Source organism: Lepus europaeus, chromosome 4 (assembly GCF_033115175.1).
Source record: "Lepus europaeus isolate LE1 chromosome 4, mLepTim1.pri, whole genome shotgun sequence".
NCBI lineage: Eukaryota > Metazoa > Chordata > Mammalia > Lagomorpha > Leporidae > Lepus > Lepus europaeus.
This window is the reverse complement of record NC_084830.1, coordinates 138,949,271-138,973,525: the sequence shown is the minus strand read 5'-3', so window position 1 is coordinate 138,973,525 and position 24,255 is coordinate 138,949,271. Positions and strand designations below refer to the sequence as shown.

Here is a 24,255-nt window from a genome sequence, read left to right as displayed (position 1 = left end):
TGAGCATCTTTTACCTACTGGGTGTGGGGGATGTCTGGCCCATGGGCCATATAAGAACCTTGAATCGTTCGGTCAGGCCCTGCCAAGGCAATCTCAGGCAGGACTCAAAATTCAACAAATCTGTAGCAAGTTAATTTTTAAGTTGATAATTTTGTGTGGCCCATGAATGATGTTATAAATATCCACATGGCTCTTGGCAGAAAGAAGGTTCCCTTCCCCAATAAAGGAAGCAAGCCAGGAAGCTTAAGGGTTTGCCTGCTCTATCCATTAATTATTTTCCTCATCTCCTAATTTTTTTTTAAGATTTATTTCTTTGTCTGAGTTATAGAGAGAGGGAGAAAGATAGATAGATAGATAGAAAGAAAGAAAAAAAGAAAGAAAGAAAGAAAGTCAGTCTTCCATTCTCTGTTTCATTCTCCAGATGGCTGCAATAGTTAGGGCTGGGCCATGCCAAAGCCAGGAGCCAGGAGCTTCATCCAGGTCTCCTACGTAGATAGCAGGGACCCTAACACTTGGGTCATTTTCCATGGCTTTATCCAAGCCAATAGCAGAGAGCTGGATGGGAAGTGGAGCAGCCAGGACACGAACCGGCACCAATAGAAGTTGCTGGCATCACAGGCGGAGAGTTTACTCACTAAGCTACAGCGTCAGCCCCTCTTCATTTCCTTCTTAGAATACTCTAAGCCTTCCATTTTTTTAAGATCACGTACACAAGACTGGAATAGAGATTTCCTGGTTTTCTGAAATTAATCAGATAAATAGCTTCTAGGGTAGTTCTTTCCCTAAACACCCTGTATTTCCCACACTTCTCTGATTTGTCCCACACCATGTTTTCAGGATTATAGCCCTGGGCAGAATACAGTCAAGGGTGGAGCCCTGATACGTAATAAAAGAAATTCTCCCGTAATAGTCGCCACAAACGGAGATGGTATGGACACCAGATGTTGGCCCCCAGCATCCATTGTAAAGAGTGCAGTGAGGAGAAACAGACAGCAAACAGTTCTCCCCCTGGCTTCAGTTTCCTTCAAATCCCAGGGAGGCAGAGAGGCAGGCTAATGCAGGGGCAGGAAACAAAGCCTCATTGGAGTTCTGTGTGTTTTCATTGATTCCTTTCGTGTGTCAGTTACACTGGAGCAATGTAGTCTAGCCCCAGAAAATTCCATCATGAGAAACAACTTTTGAGCCTGTCTTAGAAAACCGTGCACCTTGTCCTGCGGGTTAAGAGCGTTGTGTGGAAGAAAAGCGCTTCTGAGTGACCTTCCCTTCCTGCCTTCTCCACACACTGTTCTTTGTCACCGAATTTTTAGCCCTTTGTCAAAAGAGAAATTCGGGTTCCTGAAATTCAGCCTTCGTGTCACAAAGGGACAGGAAGACAGGAAAGTCAATGTTGTCAACTGCCTCCGCTCAAAGATGACAGGCAGCCCATGTGTCGGAGAGCTTTGCAGGGAGGGGTCAATGCAGGGGTGAGAGCCTGTGCTGTTCTGTGGGAAAGATGCTGGAACTGTTTAGAATCAGAGGTCTTGGAGCCCTTCGCTGGGAAGTGCCCGTGCAGGAAAAAACAGCTTATGACCTGGGGGTGAGGGCAGAGCAGCACTGACCGTTTGTAATTCCTTCAGCCTTTGTAGCCCCAGCATTCCTTGTCCTCAGCCTTACTGACACCAGCACGCTAGAAATGAAGCCAGCGACAGCAAGACTCTGTCATGGCCAACACTTGCGGAGGAACTCAGCCCAGATTCCCAGGGAACTTGAAAAATTCATCTTCTCAGAGGCAGTTCACTTTGCAATTGAGAAGGTCATTGCCTAATCTGGAGAAACATATTCAGGTCAAGCACTGGCTGGAGACTGGGGGCCTCTAGGGAGGGGTCCCGTGACTTTTTATAGCTAGGAAGCCCGGCGATGAGTGTGTGGGTTGGAGAAGGAATTTTGTGTGCCTTAGTACTTGGGAGTCTCTTAGCCACAGTCAGGACAAGGCTGGAACTTGGAGGTGGACGTTGTACCTCTCGCCATCTCGTGGGGGACGGACAGCTTCGTTGGCAGTGGCGCTGCCTGGAACAGCCCGTCTCTGAGGAATTGGGCTAGAGAGTGGGGGAACTCAGGAAATCAGGGGGAGAATGTTGTGCTGCTGTTAAGTCAGGATGTTGAGAGCTCTGTAGAAGTCAGACTCGCGCATCAGAGCTCTAGGAGAGGAGGGTAGGAAAGGTAACTTAGGAACTGGCCTTCGGTCCACAAGAGACTCAGAGTAAGAAATTTACCATTACTAGAGCCAGAACCCTCGTCTGCCAAATCCCGAACAATGTACTCAGACCTCTAGATTATAGCTGCCATTGCCTGTAAAACAGCCAAATACACTTTAAAATAAATCCTGCTCTGTACAGGAAGTCTAAACAGCCAGTTTGCTGTTCATAGTCCAGAAAAACCCACCAGCTTGGGCTTACTTCCAACATCAGACTGCAGCCATTGTTCGAGGGAGCGCTCATGGACCACGATGAGCAGTGACCTGACATTTCCCAAGTCTTCCCTTTTGTCTTTTTGACTCTGCGTCATAGATACTGCTTTACCCAGGAACATACCTTTTACATTTCTATGCCCGTAGTCAGCCGGAGTCCAGTGAATACCCTTTGGGTCTGTGGCAAGGGGAGAAGTCTCCACCACAGGAGTGTTTACTTTAGCTGCACACCAGCACGCAGGAGAGTACAGATTTGGGTGATAAGAGCACCCCTAGGTGTGTGTACCGCTCTGAGACAGACACCTGTAAGTCTGAGTCTTTGAGTTTAGTTATGCATTTGATGATGAGTCACAGAATACAGAAATTCTTTTCTCCATAGATGACTCTTCATGTGTCAATTTCTTAAAAGGATTTATTTAATTTATTGAAAGATAGAGAGACATAGAGAGAGGGAGAAACTGAGAGAATAAGATCTCCCATCAATTGGTTCACTCCCCAAATGGCTGCTCTGTCTATGACCAGGCCAGGCCAAAGTTAGGAGCCTTGAACTTTATCTGAGTTTTCCAAATGGGTGGCAGGGGCTCCAGTACTTGAGCCATCTTCCACTGCTTTCCTGTGCACATCAACAGGGAGCTAGATCAGAAGCAGAGCAGCTGGGACTTGAACTGGTGCTTATAAGAGGTGCCAGCATCACATGGCATAGCTTAACTGGCTCTGTCACATGCCAGCTCTTGTTGGTCAACTTTTAAAGTCTTTAAACTCTACATTACTGCCTTCTGGGTTGTAGAAATAGTCTCTGAGAACAAGAGAAACATTAACAATAGCTACTATTGATTAAGAATTGTGATAAGCATTTTGTATACCTTATGTACCTAAACAACTTTAAAAGACAGTACAGAATTATTTTCGCACTTTCAATAACGAGATTGAGGCCCATAAGAATTAAGTGACCACTTTACCTCACACATCTAGTGAAAGTGTTTTTAAAATTTAATTAACTAATTTGAGAGGGGGGAGAATGAGAGAGAAACAGACAGAGCCCTCATGTACTGATTCAGTCCCAAATGCCCTTCACAGCTGGGGCTGTGCCAGGCCAAAGCTGAGAGGGGGAAACTCAATGCACGTCTCCCATGTGGGCGACAAGAACCCAGCTCCCTGAGCTGTCACTGCTGCCTTCCAGGAATCGCATTAGCAAGAAGCTGCAATCAGGAGCCAGAGCCAGGGGTTGCACCCAAGTGCTCTAATATGGGACATAGGCATCTGATTTGGTAGTTAACTGCTAGGCCAAATGCCCACCCATATTAAATATTGTTTACTCCACTGTTATATTTCCAGTGCAGGTAAAATATCTAGCACATAATGATGCTTAAGAAATATTTGTTGAATCAGTTAATAAGTACAATGGCAAAGGCAGTGTTTGAACCCATGTCTGCCTGCTGTAGACTTAACACATTATTACAATTTTCTTCTGTATGATGAGAGAAAAGAATCTCTTGGTAACTTAGAGAGTACTATTCATTGTGTGGGCTCCAGGCCAACGGGGTGTGTGTGTGTGTGTGTGTGTGTGTGAGTGAGTGAGGGGTTCTCATTATTGCTGTAACTTACCACAAACGTTGTGGCTTAAAACAACTTACAGTTTTGGGAGGCCAGAAGCCCAAAATGGGTTTCACTGAGCTAACAGTGAAGTGTGTTCTACCTGCTATGTGATAAGGAGCCACTTTCCTTTAGTTTCCAGTATATGTTCCTCATTTCCATCTGGGCTTTCCATGGCAGCACCTTTAAAGTCCACATGTGACCTAACATCTGTTCATGGCAGTTTAGGTGTTCTCTAAGACAGTGTGTGTTTGTTCTCTCATGCGCCTCCCTTCTCTCCTCTCTGATTAATATCCATATTTCTACTGACAGAGTGTTCAAAGCAATCTAGGCTTTTTGTGCCCTGCTCCTCAAAATTCTTCTAGGCTCTGTCTATGGCCTGTTGCCAAAACCACTGCCACATTTTTGGGGTATTTATAACAGCACCCTGCTTCCAGGTTCCAAAATTTCTATTTGTTTCCTAGAACTGTAGCTAATTACCACAAGCCAGGTGCTTAAAACATTACAAATTTCTTATTTTACAGTTCTGGTTATCAGAAGCTCAACACAGGTTTCACTGGGCTCAAATCCAGTTGTTGGCAGGGCTGGGCAGCTCCGAGGGACCCTGGAGGAGGATCCATTTTCCTGCCTTTTCCAAACTTTAGAGCTGGCTTGCATTTTGGCTTTGTGGCCTCCGACTTCATCTTCAAAGCCAGCAGTGTAGCCCCTTCAGATATGTCTCTGACTCTGGCTCTCTTACTTATCTCTTTCAAATACAAGGGCATGTGTGACTCCACCTGGATAATCTAGAAAAATCTCCTTGGTAGGGTCCTGAAACTAATTGCGTCAGCACATTCCTTTTTCCATGTAGCATGAGATTCAGAGGTTCCAGAAATTAGCATGTGGACATCTTTGGTAGGCTGACACAGTATCTTTCATGTTCAGGCAGAGGGGTGTGTGTGTGTGTGTGTGTGTGTGTCAGTAACACTGAAGGTAAAATAAGGTGCATATTAGGACCATGAAGAGGGTGTAGTGAGTGTGGACTATATGTTAACGCCCTTTTGAAGGCTATGAATTGTTGAAAGTCTGGTAGAAACTAATTAATCACACTCTCCTTTTCCTCCAAATCTTAATTAGGTGCAAGCAGCCAACTGAGTCATCAAAATTAGCATCAAGTTTATTATTGATAAAGATGAACTGGAGAATATTACAAGGTCTCCAACTTCCCAAATTCAAGGGAAGAAAATGAATGATGACAGATTTCTCTCTTGGTAAGGAGGGGACCTGTTCTAATTTGTTTACCCAATGGAGACTGAGCTAGAATGGAGAAACAGGGAGTTAAGGTGAGGCGTGTCATGAAAACACAGTGATTTTGTCCAACCAAGAAGCATGCCTATGTAAATTCAGACTTCAGGAATCTCTAATCAGATAAACTGCTCTTCTTGCGAAGAACAAGTAAGAAAATAGAGCTAAAGATGAACATTTTCTTCCTAGCATATCACCCAAAGGATGGAAGCATTGATTTGATGGGTGTTCCCCTCTCTGTGGGCAGAGGTGAAAAGGTGAAGAGAAGAGGGAAATCGTTTCCACTGCCTTGTTATTATTATGTCAAAGGCTAAGTGATACTGCTCTGCCACAGGCTTGAGAGTATTATTTCAGTGTTGGTGAACAAGCAAGGGAGGATAGTATTTTTTGGGTCGTTTACAGGCCAATCTTTTTTTTTTTTTTTTTAAGATTTATTTATTTGAAAGTTAGAGAGAGAGATACAGAGAGAGAAGAGAGAGAGGCTCTGGTTTACTCCCCAGATGACCACAATAGCTCAGGTTGGGCCAGGCTGAAAGCAGGAGCTAGGGCTTCTTCCAGGTCTCCCATGTGGGTGCAGGGGCCCAAGCACTTGGGCCATCTTCCACTGATTTCCCAGGCCTTTATCAGGGATGCTGGATTGGAAGTAGAGCAGCCAGGACTCGAACTGGTGCCCATGTGGGATGCCAGTGCCCACAGGCAGCAGCTTTACTCACTATGCCACAGCACTGGCCCCTACAGGCCCATCTTGAAAGGGTCTATCATCAGGCATTGGTAGCCAGTGGAAAGGCCACTCTCCGTCCAGTGATGCCAGGGGATGGGGTATTGCATATGGCCTGCTTTGAATGCATCTAGCATGTGTCAGGTGAAATCAGATTAAATGCATATCGAGGTGCTGTAGTTGCAGCAGGATCTGGCTCCCTAATTCATGCAGTGTCATGGATTGATGACACTTACAGAGTGGAGGTTTGACCCAATTGTGGTAGCTGAAGATGAGGTCTTTGGGGAGTGATTGGCTGTTATGGGGTTGTTAGGGTAGGGCACCGTGATCCACATAGACACGAGCAAGCATTCTCCCTGTTTTCTGCTTCCTGGCTCACCATACAGTCTTTTTCTGTCTGCATTCTCCCATCTACTTCCCTTTAGGTGCCAGGCCAATAGGGTCACCTGATCTTGGACCATGAACTTCTAAAACTGTGAGCCAAAATGAACTTGCTTCCTTCATAACTAGTTTCTCTTGGGTATTTTGAGGAGTGACAAAAAGCTGGCTGATATGCAGGGGATTCTGAGCGGAAGCAGAGAGGTGTGACTTGGTGTGACTGCATTGGGAGTTGGGGCGGGGGGTGACCCTTTGGTGAGTACTCCTAAGTCCCATCGATGTTCCTCGTGATGCTTCCAGCCTTGGGGATGGGTTTGGGGCCGATTCTGTGGATATGTATGCACCTCAGGACTGGTTTGCTTTCCAGGAACATCTTGCATGGTGATCTAGTCTCACACTAGCTGCTTCCTGTTAACAGGTTGGGCACCGCTGAAGCTTAGGGCCGCTCTGTACTCTTAGCAGCAGATGCTAATGACAGGGATTATGCTATGCGATCCCAGAGAGGGCCTCCTCAGAGGCTGGCAGCCCCTGTGGGCCCCTGTGTCACCAGCATGTTGGCTTAACTTCGCTCCCTGCAGTCTGAGTCGGTGGTGCTGTGTTTAGTCAGTGCTCAGTGTCACATCACTTCCCTTCTGATGAGCCAAGCATTGATTGATTCTGAATATTTGCCTTTGGGAAATTTCTGTAGAGAAGATGAGCTTCTTTGGGGATTTAGAAATATGAATTGGGTTCTTTGGTCTTTTCTCACTTAGGGTCACAACCTAATGGATAAAAGGATAATGGCCTTCTACATGGTTGTGATTTGAAGGGCACTAGGAAGACCTTCAAAAACCTCCTCCCTAGAGCTCTACACTCTCATCATCACTACTTTTCTCTTTTTAAAGCCCTCACTCCTCTTTCCCTCCCTCCCTCTCTCTCTCACACACACGCACGCACGCACATACACACACACACACAGAAGTGAAGTGCAATGTATCCTGTCCAGGGCGCTTTGCTTGGCTTGACTTCAGTATAGAATTTGGTTGGAAACTTCCATGCTCAGGTAGTCATCAGTTGTTCACCAAGCATTTCCATCGGAACAAGCTGTGTTCTAGGTCATGCGAATATCATACCAGCTATAACCCAGTCCCATCCCCCTCAGCTGGTGGGGAAGGGAGAAATGTCAAGAAAAATATGAATGTCAAGGGGTAAATTCCACAGTGTGGTGTGACAAGGACCACAACAGTGTCATACGTAGGCAGGTCCAGTGAGGAGGAAGGGAGCAAGGGCAACTACCAGGGCCTGTCCAGAGGGGCACCCAGGACCTGTGCATGTTGCAGTCGATACGAACCCCTTGTGAATGAGGTAAGCTGGTTCCCTGTCCCGAGAGGGGCCCCAGAATGTTTTCACATTCTGTCTCGGTGACTGTGAATAATGCCCATTGTGGGACCTCAGAAGATGGAATTGGGAATTTAGAGGACCAAGTCAGAGATTACTTAATACTGACTAGCACAGGATGGGAAGTAGCATGCGAGGAGGAAGAAAAGTCCAGGCAAAGAGAAAAATGCATACACAAAATACATGGCACGAGGGCACTGGCTGGCTGGATGTGATGGGAGTGTTTGATCAGCAGGACGGGATACAGAGCTTCGGGGAAATGAGATCAAAAAGGGAGACAAGTTAGATTCCGCAGGGCCTTAAATATCTTGAAAACTCACTAGTTTGTCTAACAGCAATGGAGAGCCACTGGGTTTGTTATTTATTTCTTTTTTTAAAGATTTATTTTAAAGTCAGAGTTACAGAGAGAAAATGCGAGATTTTCCATCTGCTGGTTCATTCTGCAGATGGCTACACAGCTAGCATTGGGCCAGGCCAAAGCTAGGAGCCAGGAGCTTCATCCAGGTCCCCGACGTGGGTGCAGGGGCCCAAGTACTTGGGCCATCTTCTGCTACTTTTCCTGGGCACATTAGCAGGGAACTGGATTGGAAGTAGAGCAGCTGGGACAGGAGCCTGTGCCCATATGGGATACTTGCATTGCAGGCAGCGGTTTTGCCCACTATATATGCCACAACACCGACCCCTGGATGCAACTTTAAAGAATTATTTTAATACAAGGAAATGACCTTGGGGATATTCTTAGGTAGTTCTGGTAGATGTGATCTGAGAAATGTAGTAAGTGAAGGGTGGGTTTGATTAGATTTTGCCTTCCGTCAGGCCATGTGGCCTTGCACGGTGCTGCAAATCCCTGTTGTACCACTTCCTAATTATGCAGCCTCATTTATTAAAAGGTAAGAGGAAAATCTGTAGGCTCTGGGAAGCATTGAATGAGCTGATGCATGCAGGATGCTTCTCACAGCCGTCAGCTCGTGGTAAGCACAGAAAGTCCCGCACAGCTGTGATTATCTGGTACTCCTGGTGCTGAGCACAATGCTGGGCAGTCAGGGCACTGAGAATGGTTCCGCCAGATTAAGGGGTGTGGTGCCGCAGCGCCCAGAGTTGAGGGGGCCCTGGGGGCGCACAGGGCCCTGCCCTACCTGGCTGCTTCGAGGGCGGCAGCACTCTTCCTGACAGTCTCTCCATTTTGTACCCTCAGTGCACCTGCAGCATGGCTTGTCTAGAAATGGTTGCTCAAGGCTGAGAAGTGACACAGCAACACAGAGCCTGGGCCTGCTGCCAGGTTGTAAGATGCACAGATTGTAACGTGAGGGGGGAGGGTACAGGAGGAAAGTTTGAAAACCCAACCAGAGCCAGAGCCATTTTATTGTTAGGCAGAATGAGGACGCCTCGTGGAGTTTCCGGTGTGGCAGGCAGTGGGAAACCTAGGGAAGACTCCTGCCATGAGCTTGTGCGGAAGGAAGAAGCGGCACTGGGGGCTCTGGTCCCCGCAAGGCTGGGTTCCAGGGCCCTGGAAGGCCCTTGCTGGCCTTAATACTGTGCTGTGACTCTCTTGAACTTCTTCACTGATGAGCAAGGGAGCCTCCACTATCCTTTGGCTCCAAGTCCTGGTTCTGGGGCAGGGTATCTGGGGCAGTGACATTTTGTCTCAGCTCATTTTTAAGCTGTATGGAGCTAGTGTTCTTTTTTAATGTCTCTCTTTGATTTAATTTTAAAAGAAAAAAAATCATGACAAATTAAATCTGTACAGAACTAAAATAAAACCAGTAGTGCCTCGTTTCCTGCTTCCAGTCACGCTCCGCGGAAATAACCAGAGCCAGTGGTTAGTGGGTGCTTCGTCACATTTTTATAAGTACGCATTTTAAAGTAATATATATTTAAAATATACTGCAATCACGTTGCTGAAGTAAATACTAAATACTACAGCATTGTTCATATTAGAATGTCCATTTCTCTCAGTCCTGCTCACCTTCAGTGGGGCAGCCACTGCTAACAATTTTGTGTGTGCCCTCCACACAGGTGGCAGGGGGTGTTACTTTTTCTCTGTAGAGGAGATAAGTGACCTATGATCAGGGTTAGCTGGGCCACGCCCTCAACTGAGTGAATTTGTTTTCTCAGTAAGAGGCTGATTTGTAAAGAAAGTTTCGGCTCTGGGAGGGAGACTGAGAGCCTGGAGCACTGGCCCTGCTGGTGTCTGCACCAGGAGCACCATGGAGGGGCTTGGTTTCATCATCTGCCTCCTTCAGAGGGCCCCGGAGAAGAGCTCTCTCCCTAGCAACCGTTTCTAACCTGGAAAACCACACAGCGGGGAATCTTCAGTGACCTCTGGGGACAGGCTCATGGTTGGCTGGGAGGGGAGCATTGGGGACAGTCCTGGCTCCAGGAATCGGTGGTTAAAGGGGCGGTCAGGCTCCTAGAGGAATACCGCATGGTAGCAGTACTGCACTTTATTTCAGCGTTCTGCGTGCGGATGTCAGTCTCTCTGATTTACGAGTGAGCGCTGTGGCTTCTTACTGCTCACAATCCCATTAGAGGAATGTTGCTGTCTTTGTTTTCCATATGAAAGAGTGGGCGCCTGGAGGCCAGGGTCCTTGCTCAAGGTTACACCGCAAAGAGCTGGTGAAGCTGAGACCCCCCCACCCCAAGTCTGTGCGACCCCAGAGCCTGCGTCTTCAGCATTCTCTTGCCCCAGGATATAATAGCTGGTTGAAGGAGGAAGATTTTTGAGGAATTGCTCTCCCTACACGCTGGGGGACTTTAGCAACCAGGAACTAAGGTAGAAAACTCAAGGCCAGGCTGCCTGAGCCCTGCTGGGTTGTGGGAGTCAAAAAAAGGAAAACAAAAGGTTTATTTTCTAAAGCTGAGTGTGGAGAGCCGGGCGGTCTGAATGCGGCCATCCCAGTGTTTGAGTCTGAGCTCGCAGCTCATGGTATCTTTATTCTCTTAACCTAGAAATGACAGAGTTATTTTGGGCACAAAGCAAGAGCTGTGGCTTCAAAAATATGCCAAGTGTATTTATCTCTTCCGCTCCGAGATTACTGAAAATTAGCCCAGCTGTGGCTCAAGGCACCAAACAGCCACAGAATCTTCCAGACAGAGGCATCTCAGCCAGCCAGGGTGAAGCACCCAGGAGCCACAGCTCCCTTGGGCTCCATCACACACACACACAGCCTTCCCAACTCCAGGGATCAAAACACTTAGCCCTGGAAGTCAGGTTCCACTCTGGCTCCTCCCCCACCCCTCAGACTTCACAAGAAATCAAAAATGGGGCATACGTGTGAGAATAATGTTTCAGCTTCATTATCAAATTCCAGTGTGATTCAGGAAAAATTGTCTTGCTGTAATTTCAGCCTTCAGATTTCCTATCTATAAAATAAAACTCCTTTGAAACGGGGTGAGCAGTGTGGTGCAGTGGGTGGAGCTGCTGCTTGGGACACCTGCCCCCCACTTCAGAGGCCTGAGTCCTAGCACCTCCGCTTCCCATCAGCTTTCTCATAATGCATCCCGGGAGGTAGCGGATGATGGCTCAAGTACTGAGGTCCCTGCCACTCCTGGATGAGTTCAGGACTCCTGGCTTCAGCCTGGCACAGCCCTGACTATTACAGGCATTTGGGGAGTGAACCAGCAGATGGAAGTTGTTTCTTGGTCACTCTTGCCTTTCAAGTAGATGAAAATAGATGAAGAAACATCCAGAAAATCTTTTTTTTTTTTTTTTTTTTTTTTTTGACAGGCAGAGTGGACAGTGAGAGAGAGAGAGACAAAGGGAAAGGTCTTCCTTTTTTGCCGTTGGTTCACCCTCTAATGGCCGCCGCGGTAGCGCGCTGCGGCCGGCGCACCACGCTGTTCCGATGGCAGGAGCCAGGTGCTTATCCTGGTCTCCCATGGGGTGCAGAGCCCAAACACTTGGGCCATCCTCCACTGCACTCCCTGGCCACAGCAGAGAGCTGGCCTGGAAGAGGGGCAACCGGGACAGGATCGGTGCCCCGACCGGGACTAGAACCCGGTGTGCCGGCGCCGCAAGGCGGAGGATTAGCCTGTTGAGCCACGGCACCGGCCCAGAAAATCTTTTAAATGAATAAATAAATAAAAGTAATTAAATTAATTATCATGAGTCAAGATTCAATTTCAATAAATGAATATGCAGAATGCTTAATAAGATGCCTGATTGATAATAAGCAATCAATCAAATCCTTAAAAAACCAAATGACTCTTCTATTGCTCTGATCTCACAAATGCAGTTTAATGAGTTTTTACAACAGGCACTGTGCTAAATGCTCTAGGATAATCCCATCTAATCCTATAACAGCTCAACGCAGCGGGGGGCTATTATTATCTCCTTTACAGAGGAAAACTGAGGCCCAGAGACCGTAAATAATTTGCAGAACATCACATGGCTTACATGCTGCAGCCAGGTTTCAGCCGGGACATGCTGATGACAGAGCCGAGGCCTTGCAGAGAACAGGGCGTGCAGCTTCCCCTTCCCTGGTTTCCGGGGAAGATGAAGGACTAAGAAGCACGGGCGGATGCTGGCCCCAGTGGTTTTAGCTTTCTCCCTCTCTCTCTCTCTCTCTGATCCTGGACAGGATTTGGGTTTCAGGCCATGATTCCCCTGTGTGTTGTGGGCTGTGATTACTCAGATTAGCTCTGCCCAATTCATAAAGGACTGGCGGGCAGGGGGAGGCGGAGCTTGTCCATTCGGGCTGCAAACCCCACAAATGGCAGGAGAGGGGGTGGGGAAGGAGCTCGAGATGTAGGACCTGGGCTCTCGGAAGGCTGATGGCTGATGGCTTCTGCCCTTTGCTCAGCCTGAACATTTGCTTATGATTCTACGATCTGCCAAGTTCTGGCACGGGGAGAGAGCGAAGTGAAATGGTTGCTCACAGCCAAGAAGGCGCAAACTGCTTGAAAGACTGCAGGGACTGCTTGGGTAGCAGAGGAGCCGGGACCAGGGAGAAGGAAGGTGGCCCTGCCCAGGAATCCTGGTGCTCTCTTGCAAACCCCAAATCTGCAGAGCTTCCCGTGCCTGGCCTCCTCCCTGGGCAGTCGGAGCTGCGGCCGCCGCCCGCTCCGGGAGCGAGCAGTCCTGTGGAGCGTCTGGCGCGCCGGAAGCGGCTGTAATCAGTTAATAGCCTCTGCAGGCTACTCTGACTTAGCCGAGCGAGCAGGCTCCAGGGTGCTGTCTGGCAAGATAGGCCCCGGCTTTAATCAAAATGATGGGTTTTCTGGAAGCTCTTTATTAACCTTAGCACTGCAATCCAGAGATGGTAACAAAGGGTTGAATGGGGAGTGCGAGGGCGGGGCGGAGACCTGGAGACAGGGGTGTGTGATTTTCCTGACTTGTCATTCCCGCATCCGCACCCCTCCCCCCACGCTCACACCCCTCCCCCTTCCTCTTCTCTTTTCCACCGAGTCTAGCTTAGAGAGGCTCCTGCACCCACGGCAGCGAAACAGATAACCATAATAATTGCTACATTTGTATAATGCTTCAGGGTTACCAAAGGACATTGATGTACAGTTTAAGTTGTGAGTTTTATAGTTAGATTTTAGTCCCAGGCTCTACCATGGGGCCGCAGCCTCCTTATCTATAAAACAGATGTTGCTGTTAGCCGTATCTACTTGCTACAGTTCTTGCAAGAACCACAATCATATTTCATACAGAGCTACTCAGCCCTGCACTGGGCACGCGGGAGGGATGCAGGAGGGATAGCCCTGTGATGTAGGCGGGAAAATGATTCTCTCCATTTTATGGATGAGTGAACTGAGGTTCTCTGGGAGGAGAACAAAGCAGGGTGAAGAGAGGAAAAGGGAATTAAGCACGCTTAGCGGTCTCCAGGCCGAGCCCCTCTGAGAACGTTGCTGAACGCCGTGTGCTCCAGGTGACTCGGTGCCCTTCCGTCCAGGGAAATCCGGGTAGAGCAGAAGATGCTTCCTGGCCTCGGTAATCACCCAGAGCAGTTCAGAACGGGGATTCCGGATGAGTTTACACACCTGTCCCTGGCTTCACAGTGTTCAGGACATGTGCTTGCAGCTGCATGGGCAAAGCCTTGGGCCCGTTCTTAATCCCTGGAGGCTCACTCCAAAGGCTCAGGAAGACAGAGTTCCTTTAGCTGAAAAGAGGAAGCTGGGAACTCTGCCCAAAAGACCCTGGGGCAGTGCCTACAGTGGATTTATAGGATTACATGAAGTGGCCAATTACTTACAAGAGACAGTGCTAGAAATGAAAGATGAACTATGTGATTTCTTAAATGCATATTGTTCTGACTTTAAAATGTATCTTTACCCATTGTGAAAAAATTGACCAATACCAAACAAAGGCAAAAGCTTCTTTCTTTATAATTATGAGCATACTCTATTAGAACTTTTAAGTACTGTCAGTTTGTCACCTGAACATGCGAGAAGGGTTCGACCTGAAGATTCAGATTCTTGCCTGTTCGCTGCATGTCTGAAACCCTCCTTCTAGGCTCCGAGAGCTCCACTTACCTGGATCCTGACTGAATTTCAAATTTGGGTTTGTCTTTGGGAGTGAGCTGGGTGGGGGAAAGGAGGCAGTCCTTTCCTGAGAGAAGCAGCACGCACTTGATGGATTGTTTGCTGGGACTGGCCCCTAGCTGGAGTTAGGCCCTGCCAAAGAAGCTCAGTTACAAGTAAAAGTGGCAGTTCTGCTGTGAGGGGCTTCCTTGCCTCTGGACAGGGTCATTAGCACCCTTTAATGAGTTCTGCTGTCATCTCAGGATGACAGTCCTAAGGCCTCAACTAGAGCCCTAGTTGTGGCTGAAGATAATTAGAAACAGTGACAGACAGATAGATCTTCCTTCTGCCCACTTACTCCCCAAATGCCTGCGTAATGCACAGCTGGGTGCCAGGAGCCCAGAACCCAATATGGTCTTCCACATGGGTGGCAGGGACCCAAGTACTTGAGCTGTCACCTGCTGCCTCCAAGGGAGCATAGTGGCAGGAAGCCCGAACCTGAAGTGGAGCGTGAAGTCAGGTACTCCGATATGGGATGTGGGCATCCCAAGCGGAATCTTAATCCCGGTGCCAAACACCCACCCCAAATCAGAGGTTTTTAAATACATTTCTTATTTTTGTCTCAGACTCAGACAGAGCCTGTATTTGAACTGTAAACAGGCAGATTCTGATTGAGCGCAATTACAGATTGGTTATTTTAGAAAGATGGTAGAAATTAGTCTTAGTTGGGCCTGGTGTATGGTGTGATGGGTTAAGCCACTGCCTGCGATGTCCAGCATCCTGTATGGGAGTCCCATCTGCTCCACTTCTGATCCAGCTCCCTGATAATGCACCTGGGAAGGCAGTGGAGGATGGCCCAAGAGCTTGGGCCCCTGCACTCATGTCAGGGACATGGATAAAGCTCCTGGTTCCTGGCTTTGGCCTGGCCTCGCCCTGGCCATTGCAGCCATTTGGGTAGTGAACTAGTGGATGGAAAATCTCTCTGTCTCTGCTTCTGCCTCTCTGTAATTCTGTCTTTCAAAAAATAATAAATCTTTAAAAAAATAAATATAGATAAACAGCAAAAAAAGAAATTAGTCTTAGTTTCAGGGTGGTGGGCAGTTGGCCTAGTGGTTAATATGCCTGTTAGGTCACCCACATCCCACACCAGAGTGCCTCGGTTCAGTTTCCAGCTCTGGCTCCTGACTTCAGCCTCCAGCTAATGCAGACCCTGCAAGTCCCAGTCCGGCCCCTAACACTCATGGGGGAGGCCTGCATTGTATTCCTAGCTCCCCGCTTGATCCCAGCCCAGCCATGGCATTGGGGAACATTTGGAAGAGTGAATAGGACCCCTCTCTTTTTCTATCTCTGCCTCTCAGCTGTAAATACAAATATTTTTAGAAGAACGAATCCTAAGTCTCAGAGAAAAAATATTGCCCCCTTTTCAGAGTGCTATTATGTCAGTTGTGCTGGGGAAGCATGAGGTAAGGACAAAGGTTTGGGGAAGAAAGCTTCTTGCTATCTCTCCTTACTGCTTGCAGTAAATTTGAAATATCCTTATGCTGCCCTCCTAGCCCCAAGAGCTGTGTAATACTTCCCAGGCCATATGTGATGCCATATATAGAGCCCTTACACTGCGCCAAGGATGAGGCTTGGCACTTTGCATGCATTACCTCATTGTCTTGAGGTTCTCTGAGAGTGCTGTCAGTGGAGAGTGGATGCCACTTCCACCTCTCGCACCAGTTCGTTCATTCACTCAACTAGCAATTATTTATTTATTTATTTAAAGATCTATTGCATTTGTTTGAAAGGCAGAATGACACAGAGGGAGAGCCAGAGAAAGAGATCTTCCATCCACTGGTTCGTTCCCCAAATGGCCACAACAGTCATTTGCCTGGGCTAGGCCAGAGCCAGGAACCTGGAACTCCATCCAGGTTCCCAACATGAGTGGCAGGGGCCCAAGCTCTTGGGCCATCTTCCACTGCTTTCCCAGGTGCATTAGCAGGGAGCTGGATCAGAAGCATAACAGTGCTGCTACACCACAATGCCGGCCCCCAGAAAATACTTATTAAAAACCTGTAAGGGGTCAGGAATTGTTTTAGGCACTGGTTATATGTCGGTGAATCAACAGGTGTATTTCCTGCCTCTGAAAGGGTGCTGCCTGGCTAGTTTGGTCATAAAAATTCACTCTGAGGAGGTTGCATTGGAATACAAACTTGGAGAAAGAGGAGTGATGTGAAGAATGGAGAAGTCATTTGAGACCAAAGGAAAATAAGTGAACAGATCTTGAGGCAAAAGCAGTTCCATAGGATGTTTGAGGAACTGAAAGAGGGCCTGTGTGGCTGGATTACAGTGGTAGGAAGGACATTTTTAGAAGATATTGGAAAAAAAAATCAGATTATTAAAAGGGTTTATATACTATGGTAAGGAGTTTGGTTTTTATTTTCTCAAGACAGTAGAAAGTCTTTGAATAATTTTCAGCAGGGAAGTGATGTAATCTGATTTCTAATTTTAAAGGATTTTACTGTATGTATATTATACTGCAATTTTTAGGAAAGGATAAATCTTTAAGGCATAAAGATGACTCTGGCTGCTGTGTGGAGGATTAGAGAGAGGCAAAAGTGGAAGCAGGTTGAACAAGGGGCAGGCTTGGCTGTGATGCAGAGCAGAGTGATGTCCAAGAAAGTGGAAATGGAGAGAAGACTACAGGTGCAACATATATTTAGAAGGCAGAATGGACAGGTCTTGGTGATGTATTATAAATGGAGAATGAAGAAGAAGGGAAAATGAAGGCTAGCTCCAAATCTCCTGGCTTCAGCAGTGGGATACATGGGTTGTTATTTGCTGAGGCTCCAAAGATTTGCAAAGGAATAGATGAGAGTGGTCAAGAGTTTGGTTTCAAATTCCTTCAGTTTGTGATGCCCATGTGCAGATACCGGATGGGCCATGTGCGAATACCTGGCATGGGGCCACGGAGAGATGCAGGCTGTTGTGAATCTGCATCTCATCAGCATGATGAGATGGTATTTATATCCCTGTGGGTGACTGAGATCCCTAAAGCAAAGAATGGAGAGGAGGTAGAGAAGAGGGTATAGGGCCAAAGTCATGGGAACTCCAACACACAGGTGACCTAGGTGAGGAGGCTCCTCAGGGAAACTGAGGAAGAACAGCCAGGGAGAAAGGTGCTGAGGATGTTTGGGGGTGAGGGGGGCCAGAATATGCTCCCTTACCCTGAGATGTGAAGGGTTTTTGAGCTGCAGGCAATTAAGAAGATTCAAATACAGCAAAGCTCTCCGCCCTCCTTCTGTTTACCTAAAAGCAGGACATATATTTACAGAGACAAAGATTTTACCCACTGCCTTCCACCAGGGAGAACTGAAGACAGTCTGGGGCTTTCTTCAGCCTGGAGACGGCACCAGAGGAGCAGACTTGAGCACGCTCTACCAGCTAGCCTTTGTCTGTCGCGGACTTGCCATCCCCCCAGGTGCTGCCTCTCTGCACTCAAAGTCCTTTTCTTTTGTCTTGCTTCTTTTTTTAAAATTTACTGTTAATTTGCTGAAGGTGCTATACGACCTGTAATTGAAAGCTGCCCCTTGCAGGCTGTCCTCTCCTCGGCTGTCTCTCATGTACATATGACATATACACGTTAATAAACTTCTGTTTGTTTTTCTCTTCTTAATCTGCCTTTTATAGCAGGGTTCCAGTCCAGCTAAGAACCGATGGGGGTTATTCTTCTACATGACAAATTCATGCGCATACCAGTTTGAAGAAGCGGATGACAGATGCTGCTGGGAGGTTCACTAAGTTGAGGACTAAAATGTGACCATTGATTTTGGAAGTACTGTAGTTAACTTGACACAAGCAGTGTTAGAAAAGCCCACACTGTGGCATGGGAGGTTAAGACTCCCCCTGCAGGGCTAGTATACCATATGGATGCTGGTTCGAGTCCCAGCTTCTCCACTTCTGATCCAGCTCCCTGCTAATGTGCCTGAAAGCAACAGAGGATGACCCAAGTCCTTGGGCCCCTGCATCCACATGGGAGACCCGGATGAAGCTCCTGGCTTCAGCCTGGCCCAGCCCCAACCATTGCAGCCATTTGGCGAATGAACCAGTGGATGGAAGACCTTTCTTGCTCTCACTCTCTCCTTCTTTCTCTGTATTTCTGCCTTTCAAATAAATTAATAAAAATCTTTTAAAAAGTAAAGTAGTGCTCAGGGACCCCAAGTTGAGGAACTGAGGAGCAGTAGGAGGTGGGGAAGTGGAAATGTGGGGCACAGACAGTCCAGACTGCAGTGAGCGTAAGTGGCCTGTGTGGTAGATATTTTCTCATCCACTAAAGGAGCAACGTCAGAGACATAAGCACTGCTGTGTTGTCAAAGGGTTCCAGTGTCACAGCCACTGGGATCACACTGCCCAGAAAGATCATCACTTTTTGCCTCTGGCTCTGACTTCTACTCTTCTAGAAGTTACTGATACACTTTATTCTTCGTCTTCCAATGAGACTCTTGGGAAAGATTTACATTGAAAACCCCTGTAGATGCGGAATTATTTCCCTGAGACTCACTGCAAATTTCACTTCTCCTCTGGAATCCCCTTTAACTTTTTCAGGTATGATTAATCCATTTCTCCTCTGGAGCTGGGTGGGGAATGTCCAGCTCATGGGCCGTAGAAGGCCCACCAAATCGCTGGGTCTGGCTCTGCCAGGGCAACCGTGGGTGGGAGTCGAAATTCAGTAACTATAGCAGGCTAATTTTTAAGTTGATGATTGTGTATGGCCCACAGATGATGTTGTGAATACCCAAAAAGCCTTTGGCAGAAAAATCTTCCCCAGCCCTGCTTTCCAGGTCTCGAGTTTTGCATCTATTAACTTGGCTTATAATTGCTCAAATGTACATCCCAGACTGGGCACACACCAAGGGAAAGGATTCAGTTTGGAAAGTGAAATTGGCTCCCGGTGCTCCATCCAGAGGTGCAACCTGCAACAGGCTGTCATCCTCCCTGCTGGGGCGAGTCTCTGACACCCTGCTTCTCCACATCTCTTCTCTGCTGTCTCACTGCTCCTCCAGATGACTACAGGAGAATTCGGATTGGAGAACTGATTCTACCTATTTCTCTTCCATTCAGATAGAGTAGGAGTCAAAAAATATTTGTAGCCGGAGTTTAATCTTTTGCACTCAGAGTACCATTTTCTGCTTTAAGTCCTGTGCATTTCCCATCCCATTCCCAGGCAAGGTCACCACAGCCATGTTCTTTGGGGAATTCTTCACAAACAATGAGAACTATGTTACTAGAAAACTAGACTCCTGGGCACTCTGGTGAGAAAGTCTGCCTTCCTGCTCTTGTCCAAACACAGCGCTTCCCTTCCAGGCTTGAAAAAATAACCGCCCTTTCTTGGGGACCCACGGTCTGTGCAGCCTTCCTCTCCCTGCAGAGTGGCATCGGGGGCATGTGTTGACCCTGTCACTCATTTGTGATGGTTTGTCTTTCAGAACCAGAGGCGGGAGAGGTGTCCCCTCCGGTCGGCGCTGGTGTCAACAGCAACAGCTGGACCTTCAAGTACGGACCAGGCAACCCTAAGCAGTCCGGTCCCGGTGAGTTGCCAGACAAATTCATTATCCCAGGATCTCCTGCAATCATCTCCATCCGGCAGGAGCCTACTAACAACCAAATTGACAAAAGTGACTTCATAACCTTCGGCAAAAAGGAGGAGACCAAGAAAAAGAAGAAAAAGAAGAAGGGTAGCAAGACCCAGGAGAAAAAGGAGAAAGGGAACAGCACGACTGACAACAGTGACCAGTGAGGTCCCCGACGGAAACAAGCCACTCAGCCAGTTTTTGTAATAATGGCAAATCTCTCCCATGTAGTGGTTCCCTGCTCCCTTCTCCCGTCTCCACGAGCCCTCTTAGAGACCTCCAATCTGCAGAAAGTTCCCTCTGTCTGTCTCAATCCCATGTAACTGGTTTTGTCTTCGAAGCTTTACTAAGTCTGGTGTTAACTCTTTTTCTCCACTCTGGCTTGTTTTCAGAACCTAAAAAGCAGACCCAAGTTTCCTTTCTCCTCCGCCGCAAAGGAGAGGCTTCCCAGCCCTGCCAGTGAGAGGTTGGACTCTCTGCCCTGTGCTCCGGGGATCCTGTCTTGACACTCGCAGGGCAGGCTGCAAGGTTTTGAGGTTGAGCAGCTTGGGTGTCTGTGGCCACTGGGTATGTGTGACCCCTGTGGGCATGTGAGTGCCAGACACTGGCTGGGATGGGCCGGACAAGCCTAGTGGGGACAAGAAGGGCTGGGAAGTAAAGGCAGACAGACAGCAGGAGTCACCAGTTTGGAGGGGAAACGTGAAAGTGAAAAGGACCAGACTTTCTAAATCTTACGACTCAAGAGGTGGCGGCCACCGTCTTGTGGACAAAACTACCCTCAGTGACAAGGCTTTAGGGGCTCCTAAAGTCTGTTGGCTGCGGGTCGTCAATCATGAACCCTGCATTAGACCACAAGCCAGTAGTTCAGTGTCTCACAGAGGGCTAGCCAGGGCAGCAGAAGCAGACCTGCCGTGTTTCCTGTATATGTCCTTGTGCTCACTTTACTCAGAATTCTTTTGCACACAATGTTTATGAAAAGGCCAAGTCCTTTTCTGACAACACATATGCAAAAGCAAAAGAAGAAAGAAAACCCCAACACCTCACTTTATGCTGTTTGTTGTTTGATAGATTTATTTAAAAAAGAGAAAGTCTATTGCTATAAATCTTTAAAAGAGAAATATGATGAATACATCCCCCCCTATACTCCCCTCAAAAAGAGAATTCAGCCATTTAAATTATCGTTGCTGCTACAGAAGTGCTTTAAGAGAATTGCCTGAAACATCTGTATTATACCGGCCACCTGCCAATCACAGCTTTACTCTTTCAGGTCACTCTGGGGGCTGCCTCTTGCATGTATTAATTACTAAATAAAAAGATCTTTCTCTCTCTTTTCTAAGAAACAATTATGTGCACTTTGAATACACAACCTTCTCTAACCAACTATATCGAGACCCAGAAATTGAAGGAAAATGTTCTTTTCTCATACATACAGTGAGCAGATTTTTCAATTCTCTAATTCTGTGACTTGTCTTGGTGTGCTAGCCTTACACCTTCTCTTTGGTTTAGTTTCCCTTTTCTAGAACACTCTGAATTGCTAATCTTACTAACACCTATGATGTTACCTGAAATCAATCTCCCATATGTATGCTGTATGCTAATATAAGACTCCTGAAATATTCTTAACTCTGTGCTTGTGTATGTGAATGTTAATGCAACTATTACCTAGAGTGAACTTTAAGCTTTATTGTTGAATGTAACTCCATTATATTTCCTTTTGTACACCTGTGAAAAAGTGGAGTAGTGTTTTTTTAACCATTGTTAATCAGCTTTTGTGTATAAAAGACACAGTAAAATTTCTTTCTTAAATCAAGATACTGGTGATTCAAGGAATTTTATTTATGGTCAGCCAAATGCCATCTCTTGCCAAGATTCCTGCTGGCAAGGGCATGGATAAAGCTGTTTTTTTCTAGTAACGATTCTGGAATGAATACTGAAAATATTCCCTGAGGGTGTGCAAGCACAAATGTTACCAATCTGACCTCTTTGAAGTTGCAGAATGCTTTGAAACTTTCATGTGATCTGGAATGTCAGTTCATATAAAATAATAAAATTTGCAGTCACCTTAAATAAGAGTTTTTAATTTGGGTATATACAATTTAGAAGTTTAATTATATTATCTATTTGAAAGTTAATATAAAAGAGGTAGGAGTCTGTTATTTAAAAATAGGCATTAAATCTCGAAAGACTGTCTTGTCTACTTTTAGCTTCATTCTCCACATTTTGAAGGGTGTGTAACTTCAGCTCTGCAGGATTGCATGGGGTAAACTTGCTTGCAACACATGTGAACCATTGCTACATCGTAGGTTGTGATCATTTTGCCCCATTGAAGCCCATGTATCTGACCTTACGTGCCTTTTGAACTTGGAGAATCGGGCTAATTTATTAATGATGATAATTATAATGTATCTGTACAGCACTTTTTAAATTTGCGAAGTGCTTTCCAATCCATGTTAGTTACTAGTTATTACAGCTGTAAGGATAAAACAAGTCATGTGGATTCATTTTTAATTGGTGCTATTGGTATTTCTTCTGTTCTTGCTAATAAATGGAAAATGGTGGTATGAAAGAAATGGTGGTCATTTCTAAGTATAAGAGTAGGATAAAACAGAACAATGACTATTATTAGCTGTTATTACTGAAGAAGATTGCTGAAGTATGAAACTTGCTGCATCACGCCCTGGCTATCATCCTAGCTGTTATGTTCATTACTCAAGAAAACACCCAAATGGAATCAAGAATCAAACTCCACAACATGGGTATCCAGGAGATTGCCGGGTCCCTTCCCACTGCAACCAACCATTACCACTAGAGCACTCAGTCTTCTTGTTCTTTATTTGTTTAGCCTTTGTACCTCTCTACAATTGGGAAGCGAAGTAATGTCACTGAAAAGTTAACTTTTATTTGAGTACAGAGTATGTGCTAACCACTTTACTGGGTAAATTCGGTTTATATAGTACATGATCTATAAAATAGATTATATTATCCTCCTGTAGCTAAGTTTTTATGAGTGTAGGTTTTAGATACAGTGGTCCTCAACCGGGAGCAATTTTGGCCTGCAGCAGCGTCTGGAGACTTATTTTTTCCCATTATTTGGTGTGAGGTGCTTCTGGCATCTTATGGGTGAAGGCCAGGGATGCTGCTAAATATCCTACAGTGCATAGGTGAGCACCTCACAAGCAAGAGTTTTCCAGCCCCAAATTTCAGTAGTACCAAGATTGAGATAAAATGGCCATATAACTTTTTTTAGTCCATTTTTGAAATAGAAAAGAAACACCATCAACAGTTACATCAGGATTCAAGATGTAGGTTGGAACTGTCCTAGGATAGCTAGAATTTATAGTGACTCTATTTGTAATGAACGGTTATAGCTCTGTTACTGAGTTGGGGGTGGTGAACCCTGGGCAAGCCAAACTTTTAGTTTTTCAGTCTCAATTTCCTCATTTCTCAAGTGGTAATACTTGTATCACAGACATTCTGTAATTGTGGAGATTTGGCAAGATAGTCCCCAAAAGTTTTAGCATAATACTGCTTGTTAAGTAGTTATTAATAATAATAATTTTCTCCATTTATTTGCCCCCTTTGCAGAGATAGAGCTATTTAAACCTGTTTTCCTAATTAAAATGAGTGAAGGGAACCAGTGTTTACTGGTTTCAGCCCTCGCTGCTCTGCTTCTAGTCCAGCTCTCAGCTATGGCCTGGGAAGGCAGTGGAAGATGGCCTAACTACCGGACTCCTGCCGCCGTCGAGGGAGACCCAGATGGAATTCCTGGCTCCTGGATTCACCTTAGCCCAACCGCAGCTGTTGTTGGTATTTGGAGAGTGAACCAGTGGCTGGAAAGTCTTTTTCTCTCTCTCTCTTTCTCTCTCTGCCTTTAAAATAAATATTCAAAAAAATTCTTAAAGAAGTGAGGTCCTGGAAAGCATAAAGCTGAGGGTGTGTTAGGTTGCATGATTGTCATGTGACCTGAGCATCTTCAACCCACAAAGAACATGAGCAATTCGGACGTCCACTCAGCTGGTAGCTTACAGCAGAGGTGAAAAATATTGACAACCACGGGGAGGTTTTTGGCCTAGGGATTCGGATACCTGCACCCCGTCCTGAAGAACCTGGGCTCTCAAGTCTGATCCCAGCTTCCTGTCAAGGCAGCTGATAGCTCAAGAAGTTGAGTCCCAGCCATTCTCATGGGAGGCTAGAACTGAGTTTTCACCTCCCAGCTTCATTCAGGCTGTTAGAGGCATGGGGAGTGAACCAGTGGATAGGAACTCTGTCTCTCATACTCTCTCTCCCTCTCAAATAAAAAAAATGTTGACAACCAATGCGTAAACATACAGGAGGACTGATTAAATAGCTTTTATGTTTAGGATGTGCTATTGCTTCTAATC

At 46.5% G+C, this 24,255-nt stretch overlaps 1 protein-coding gene across 4 annotated transcripts in view; it reads left to right on the top strand.

Annotated features, from left to right (window-relative positions):
• LOC133757974 (protocadherin alpha-C2) overlaps positions 1–21,953 on the top strand; it is a 130,086-nt gene extending 108,133 nt beyond the window's left edge. For 3 of the 4 annotated variants that reach the window (XM_062188992.1, XM_062188991.1, XM_062188989.1), the window contains one exon: positions 19,730–21,953. In XM_062188992.1, coding sequence (XP_062044976.1) covers positions 19,730–20,040 — 311 coding nt within the window. In that variant the 3' untranslated portion in view covers positions 20,041–21,953. The remainder of the gene's footprint in view (positions 1–19,729) is intronic. The other variant, XM_062188990.1, reaches the window with a different exon arrangement.
• The last annotated feature ends 2,302 nt before the right edge of the window (positions 21,954–24,255 follow it).